This window comes from Echeneis naucrates, chromosome 13 (genome assembly GCF_900963305.1).
Source record: "Echeneis naucrates chromosome 13, fEcheNa1.1, whole genome shotgun sequence".
Taxonomy (NCBI): Eukaryota; Metazoa; Chordata; class Actinopteri; order Carangiformes; family Echeneidae; genus Echeneis; species Echeneis naucrates.
This window is the reverse complement of record NC_042523.1, coordinates 18,507,566-18,515,530: the sequence shown is the minus strand read 5'-3', so window position 1 is coordinate 18,515,530 and position 7,965 is coordinate 18,507,566. Positions and strand designations below refer to the sequence as shown.

Sequence of the window (7,965 nt, the reverse complement as noted above, 5' to 3'; positions counted from 1 at the left end):
TCACCGCGCTCCACTTGGCAGACGGGGTGTTGCGTGTAGCTGCGTGGGCTTATGTTACGCGGGGTCAGGGAGGTGGGAGGATCCCGCAGCGGACAGACTTGTTGTTGACAGAGTACTCGGTGTCCCTGCGTTTTGTGTGTGGATTGTGTTTTTGTGTCCACGCCGGTTTTTTTTTTTTTTTTTTTTTTTCTTTCTCCGCGTGACGCAGGTCAAGATCAGACGCGCGCGCTCTCTCTCTCTCTCGTCAGGCTTGACAACAGCGTCTCGGTTTCGATGGCAGATTAAAAGCATGTCAACAGGAGCTTTTCGGGCTCAGACATGGAGGGACCAGAAACACACCGTGAGACCGCGCAGACGGACAGCTGCTTCGACAAGACGTGCTCCGTTCTGACCGTGGACGACGTGTACGACATCGCCAAGCTGGTCGGCACCGAGGTGGAGAAGCTGATCGACGGCTACGGCAAAGAGAGCGTCGTCGGGCTGGTGCCGAAAATAGTGAAAGTGCTGGAGCTGCTGGAGAGCTTCGCCCTGAGGAACCACGCTCACAAACTGAAGGAAGAGCAGCTGCTGAAGACCTTCGAGACGATACAGCTGCAGCAGCAGAAGAAACGCGTTTCCAAAGACGGCGAGGAGGGAAACTACAAACACGAAATACGGGTGAGCGACACGAGTGGAAGCGGCGCCATAACTTTTTTTTTTTTTTTTTAACCCTCCACAGTTAGTTGTGCCACCGCTACAACCGTGTTACATCTCCGGCTGTGGGGTCGCGTCCAGCGGCAGAGAGTTGACAAAAAGGCCCGAGAAGATATCTAAAGCTTTTATATTAATGTTACTTATCACTAATATTTCTAATATTATTAATAACAGCTCATTATATCCGCCGCAGATTGTTGTCAAGGCGACAGAGGCGACTATCGACTGTTAATGTTTTTTTTTTTTTTTTTTTTTTTTACATTTTTCAGTACTTTCCCATAATTAAACGATCTTTTGGTCACTTTCTTTAAATATCTTGGAGGAAAAAAAAAATCCACTTCCGATTCCACAGAAAGACGTGTATCCTGCAAAACAGAGTTTTTATTGCTTCATCAAAACTCTTAATAGATTTATTGGAGCTCTACGTGACAGTAATTTGGTCAATGAGGGAATATAAAGGAAACTGTAAACTCTGGAGATATTTAACGTTTACTTTAACACTTTTAGTGCTGTGTCGATCACAACTGTTATGCAAATGTGACAATGATCTGAAAGTGACTTTAGCTAGTTTCTACACTCAAATCTCGTTGTAATGTAAATTACAATGACAATAAATTGATCTGGCCCAGGCTGTTAAACAATAGCTACTGTGGTGGAAAGAAACTAGCTAATTAGCTAGTTGCTGTTGTATTAACCAGAGTGCTGACTGTTTAATTATAGGACAAAGGGCTGTACAACAATCATAAATACATATTTGTTGTATTTGACTTAAAGAGCTTGCACTGTTTTTGGTTTTAGCTTCAACACTTTTCAGAAAAGACAGTTCTAGAAAAATGATTAAGAAAGAAGATGTGTGCTTCACAGAAGTCAATTCTCTGCTGATGCCTTGGACCCGTTTCAGCAGAGCATCTGTAATGACTAAACTATAAAATGACTCATCCAATTGGACTAAACCTGCTTTATTCAAGCCAAGCACTATGATGCTCAAGAGATTTTTACAGCACATTTTAAATGAACTTTTTATGAATGTTTCCTATCCTGTCTCTGAGGCAATGATTTTTGACTCTCTCACTCTCATCTTTTCTGCAGGAGCTGCAGGAAAAGGAGCAGCAGTGGCGGAGGAGGTGTGAGGAGTTACAGGTCCAGGTACAACAGCTGCAGGATGACAGGGAGGAGCTGCAGAGCAGGCTTAAGGGCAGTCATGCTCAAGAAGGTATTTCCTTGGTGTAAAAATTATTTAAGCAAAATAAACCATGCTTTTGTTTTTGTTTTTTTATAAAACAATAGAAACAGATCAACACCTGTTGGCCTAAGGCTCAAAATGGTTTTGTTATATTTCCTACTTTAGAACAGGAATGCGCTAACCCTAACCCACAGGAGTGCAGAAATGGCTATCATGAAAAATTCAACCAATTACAGTAAAAATTCAAAGCAGCAGTTGAACAGTCACGTGCACTGACACTGGAAGCAGGAAAACAGGTTATTAAGGTGTGTATAATGCAGTTATGTTTCAGGGTGAAGCTAGTATTAGAAGACTGGAAAGAGGCCCATGCTTATCCTGTAAATATACAGAGGATACCAAAGACAGAAGACTAACATATTCCAACATGTCGTAATGTGAGCCAGAAGGTGGAGTCACTTTGCTGACTCATGTTCTTGTGTTTTCTTGTACTGATAGGAAAAACTAATACTCCATAATTTTGTGAGTTATTTAATAAGGGGCTATGTTGAAAGTGAATGTGATCCTTTATTTTCTTTGATGAATGTGATATCAAGCTCCTGTGCTTCATTCAGCAGAGGCAAAGCTCAGATTTGCTTTCCATTTATGCACTTGAATTTTGTTTTAAAGGACTACAAAATATAGTTTACCAGACACACCTTAGTTTTTTCCACAGTATGTTCAAAGGTTCAGTTTAACCACACCATAAAAATGTTGCCTTGTCTGGTATCTAGCTGTTAATTTTATTTACCTAGATTTTGACATACTCACATCAGAGAGCTCTGCCTCCACTCCACTCCAGTAGAGGAAAATGCAAAGCTGTCTGTGATGTGTTTGCATGAAAAAAAAACCCATATCTGATAAGAGCTATAGTAGAATGCCTTTCAATTGACACTGTCTCAGTTAATTTAGATGACAGTTGTGAGAGTGAATTTGTTTCTGAAAGAGCTGTTTAAAATTATCCTAATGTACTGGCAGTTTGAGTTGAATAAAGAAGTTTTTGAATTATCTAGGTGTTTTTATGGCTATGAGTCCAACAGACAAATTTTATTTCACTCTTTATGATGTGTGAATGACATGATTTTAGAGATTTAGAAATGGCTTTTGGGATTTTTCAAGTCCTGTATATAGTCATTACTCCACACTGTCAGTAAAAGAAATCAGTAAGTAGTTATAACAGCTATCAGTTAACTGTGTGACATAACAATAAAACACAAAATGTATAATATAAAACAGTATTATTTTATAAAAGTATCAGTGTCAGCAGCAATATAATTGATGCAAAGAGGAAATGGTAAATTGTATGTCTTAAATATATGTTGGTATGTGTGTTAGACCGAGTCCAACGGCAGGAGCGCGAGGTGATGCTGAAGCTGAAACAGGTGGTCGACAAACAGAGAGATGAGCTGAGGGCTAAAGTCCAGGAGATAACCTCCATCACCAAAGAGGTGGAGGCGGTAAGGAAACAGGAACACCCATCTGATGATTCCTCTGCCAATGCAGTTGACATTTTCTCATTAAAAGTAGAATATTAATAAATATTTCTTGTTTAATTAACGAGACACATTGCAGCCTGTGGCGTCTTAGTTCGCATGCATGACACCCAAAGCACATGGACACACAAACAATAGTATGATGTCTTTTCCCTTAGAGGCATGTTGACCTCCCTGACAGAAAGAATAGTGTGTTTTGTATACTGTCTTCCTAACATAAGACTTTTACATAACACCCTCAAATATAAATGCATATTAACAAAGGTATCCATCGCATGTAGCATCAAAGGAAAGTTGCATCATGTACAATCTACACCATGAAGACTAGAAGTGTGCTAACTATCAGGAAAGCGTGCCAAGATTATCTGCATAATTGCTAGTTGAGGATTAAGCTGCACAGACATGTCTGGGCAGAGTCTTCATCTCCTTCACCTCCACACCCCCACACAGCTGCTCTCTTTGATTGGGTGTAGTATTGTAACAGTGTTTGAACATGTCTCCATGTATACCACATGATTTTTCTATCAGTTTTACTTTATCACAGAAAACCAACTCATGGTCAACTGAAACGGTTTCTCTGCTTCCTCTAATGGATGCCAGGAATTTTTGAATCTTTAAAATGAATGCTGCACTTGTCTTGATGTTGGGTGGTTTCATTCTTGGTCCTCTTCCTCCCCCAGATTTTGGTCCAAATCCCATGCATGCACACATTTTCATCCTACTCTCATGTGGCCATTATTCTTGGCCAGCTGCAGATATTTCTGCTCCCGCCTTAACTTGTTATCTGTTTATCCTAAAACCTGTTTGGTTTTTGTACTTGCTAGTACTTGCTACTTGCTTCAAATTTGGTCCTCATATATGTCTGTTTATATGTGTGTGTATGTGCAGCTCCAGGAGCAGCTTGACCGCTTCATGAAAATGAATGCAGAGCTGCGACACAAGCAGAATGTGCTACAGGCTCAGCTGAAGAGCACAGTGGAGAGGAAGGCAGACATGGAGGCTGATCTGAAGGAGAAAAGCAAAGAGATAGAAAACCTCCAAGCACAGCTGGACACTGCCAATAGCAACAGCCCAGTATGCCTGTTCACTTGTTCATCTTTCTTTCATTTCACATCATACTGTAATCTATTTGTCACATGCATATTATTTGACAGTATATACAATAATCACAAAATTTTGCTACTTAATTTGCTGCTTCTATCTAGTATGTGGGCAGCTACAAAGTTAACCCTATATTATAGTTGCTCGAGATTCCTTGTAATAAGTTGATGAGAGCTAATTGTGTAAGATGTATATTATAAAAGCATTAATTTCTACAAAAAACAAAACAAAGCATGCTGTATCTGCCTGTTTATCTTCAGTCTCCTCTGACAAGCGTGTGATGCGTGTTCTCCCATCAGTCCAGTCCAAGTCAAGCAGCTCATGAGTCAATGAAAAAATCACCAGGTGACCAGAAGGATCCTGATCAGCCATGCTTCACCAAGAAGGAGGTGCGTGACATCATTTTTGAGAGGAATGAGCTCAAAACGAACCTGTTCCTGGTGCAAGAGGAGCTCAACTACTATCAGAGGTAAAGCTAGTGTGTGCATGCATGTGAGCATTTGGACATTTCTTGTTTTGCTATGTTTAACATTTTCTGAAGTTGTAAATCAAGTCTACGGAGACATTTATACTCTAATTTATACATATACACTGTTGTGTTTGTAGGTAGCTTTTTCTCTTCACTGATCTCCTCAGTTTAAAGCATTAATTCTAATAATGAAATGTTATCACAGGGAGATCCTGAATGAGGAGCGGTGTCCAGGCTTCCTCTTAAAAGCTGTCCGCTCAGCCATCAAGAAAAAGAGAAAGCTCATAAAGGCCAAAATGCTTGGAATTTCTGCAAGTGCATGCAGCAGCAGGTCACCTTTCCTCACACAAGACACTTTCATTACTTACAGAAAAAAATGGACAATGCAGCAGTATATTAAAAGGAGAGAACAATTTATTCACAGTTTTTGTTGTGTTTCTCCTTCCAGTGACGAGGAGGAGAGGAGTTCTCTGTTTGAGCAGACAGAGGTTGACGGTAGACAAATAGATGAAACTGACAAACCAGCCGAGTCACGCATACAAAACCTGTAAGTGCAATCTCTGTCTTCCTACATTGCACAGCTAACCTTAACCCTAACTCTACAGCTTGTAACCAGAATACTGGTCAGCAAACAGGCCTCTGTTGACTGCATTTCCACTATATTTTATATACAATTCACAGCAAATTTATCATAATACCTACAATATTAAGTAATTGCACAACCTTTTAATTTAGGACTTTTAATTTACATTAATGAAATTCAGAAATGTGTATGATCAGACACTCCATCCAAGTAAAGTACAGCAAATCCGTTCATAGTTCTACTGGCCATTGGGGAAATGTTGCTCTCAGTGATTTGTCCCGAGAATAGCTTTGTTAAATAGGTCAAATAATGCATGCATGTGTTTTTCTAGCAGTCATGTGTGTATGAAAATGAGATCAGACTAATGCGGGAGATAAGGATAAACATCTGACATGTAACAAAAGCCCTCAGATAGATGTGAACACTGGTGCTATGAATTTAATGGTATGAATTGAACAAAATGGGATACAGAACCCTTCTTTTCCAGCTTGTAATTCAGGTGATCAACAAAACAGATTTTAAGATTTTAAGATGTGGCTCATTTTCATGTATTTATACTTAAATGACATCTGTCTCCAATTACAGCAGAACAGGACCACAGTGATGGTATCTGATTGAAATTTTTGTTTGTTTTGAGACTGGGCAAAGGCTGTGGGACTGACAGATGTAGGTGATTTTTTTTCGTGAAATGAAAAGTCAAACAGCCCAGATCCACCACTAACCAAACTAAATTAGAAATACTTGGGGCATCCTTTATGAATCAAAGCATTAGCTACATATCTGTTTTGCTGACACTGTCATTGCGCCTAGGATCTTTACCAGTCCTGGTCTATATTTATCTTTAACCGGTGACCACAGACACAGATCTGACCCCAGGTCTGTCTTTTCTACTGTACAGCTTTGGTTTCCTGACACGATCAGGCAGCGTCCGAAGTCCCACCCACATGAGCAACTCCGCCTCCAGCTGGGAGATTTTAGGAGACTCAGAGGCCAGTGATGAGACACAGCAGCGTCCCTCTTCCTGAGCCTGGTACTGACCTGAGGTTCTCCAAGTTTATCTTTCTCATTTCATCTGAAGCAGACACCCCTCTGTCCTTGGCCATACAGTCTTCAGCTGCAGTGTTCAGCTCACGGCTGAAAAGTAGCTTAGAAAAAAAGTTATCAGGTCCTGTGAAACTAGACCTGTGTATAAAAGAAAGCACTATGTGAGTGTGAGGGAAAATTATAGGTGAATGACTTAAAACAATCAACAAATACTTTCATTTCCCATTTTGGTATTTCTCTTATATTCTTCCATAGAACTTAAAAATAAGAGGAACACTGTTTAACAGTATAAACAGACCAGTGCACCACAGTATTAAGAAATACTTTCTAATTCACCTCAACAAAGATGCTCCCTTTTGTATTATTAAGGTATTGATAAAAAAAAGTTCTATTTTTCTTCATTCTAGAGAAAGTATTACTGTATGTAATTTTTGAAATGGGGTCATTATGCATAGCTATTTATATAAATCTTCAAATATTTTTAACAAAAAATACCAAAGACAAACCAGCCACTCTAATAATATGGAAAACAATATGTTATAACTAGTTATAACAAGTTTAGCTCTGTTCCTCACCTCTGTTCCTTAAGAGGGCAATGATACATTTTGAAACGTGTTATCACAACATATTATCATGTAACTTTTACCTTAGTCTTGGAATTTGTAAGCAACGTCTACTCATATTTCTGTGATATGAGGCACTTTGATGCTCATAGAAAAAGAAAGGTGGTTGTCAGTAGCTGACTCTCCCGACAGTGAGCCTTAATTCCTTAAAGATATACTTTACTTATTCTTCGGTTGTTGCACAGCACAAAATCATTTGGCCATTGATGTTGGTGCCAAAAGTGTGTGCTTTGGCTGGTGTAGTCGCTTCTGCAGAAAATTACATTACTGTGGAAATGAGGAGTGGTGCGGGCGTTTTTCTCACCAAAGTCAGCTGACCATGGTACAGTTCACGCAGACCAGTGGTGTCATATTTATTGAGACAATTCATAACCTTCAAATGAAACAATTTTTCCAATCACTGTATTTTCCATTTATTTTTGTAAGCATATTTTTAATGAAAAGGCTACATGGAGAAAAAAGAAATAACATTTAAGAATTGTTATGTGAATTAACTTTAATTGAAAATGTGATAAAAACAATCCAAAATGTGTATTTTCTGTCATATTGAAATTTCAAAATTGAATAAAATCCATTTCATACAAACTTATACCGAAAAGAAAACTACTCCTAGTGTATTTTTCCTGCATAAATCAAGAAAAATAAAACACCAGATGCACAAATGATATTATGTCATGCATTTTAAAACAGCCCAAAGTGACCACGTGGTCAACCTAGCACTGACCTGCATGACTTATAAG

The 7,965-nt window shown here is 39.1% G+C and overlaps 1 protein-coding gene across 1 annotated transcript; it reads left to right on the top strand.

The window, feature by feature from the left end:
* The first annotated feature begins 94 nt into the window (after window positions 1-94).
* Window positions 95-7,814, top strand: rilp (Rab interacting lysosomal protein). Its single transcript, XM_029516990.1, has 8 exons — window positions 95-657; window positions 1,783-1,906; window positions 3,248-3,369; window positions 4,294-4,479; window positions 4,806-4,975; window positions 5,181-5,306; window positions 5,424-5,522; window positions 6,457-7,814. The coding sequence occupies exons 1-8, from the start codon at window positions 319-321 to the stop codon at window positions 6,581-6,583; spliced, it is 1,293 nt and encodes a 430-aa protein (XP_029372850.1). The 5' UTR covers window positions 95-318; the 3' UTR covers window positions 6,584-7,814.
* Window positions 7,815-7,965: the final 151 nt, after the last annotated feature.

Bases quoted from the DNA above. Each gene is read 5' to 3' on its own strand.
- rilp (XM_029516990.1), top strand. From the start codon at position 319: ATGGAGGGACCAGAAACACACCGTGAGACCGCGCAGACGGACAGCTGC. The intron at 658-1,782 runs GTGAGCGACACG...TCTTTTCTGCAG, and splicing joins ACTACAAACACGAAATACGG to GAGCTGCAGGAAAAGGAGCA. The intron at 4,480-4,805 runs GTATGCCTGTTC...TTCTCCCATCAG, and splicing joins CTGCCAATAGCAACAGCCCA to TCCAGTCCAAGTCAAGCAGC.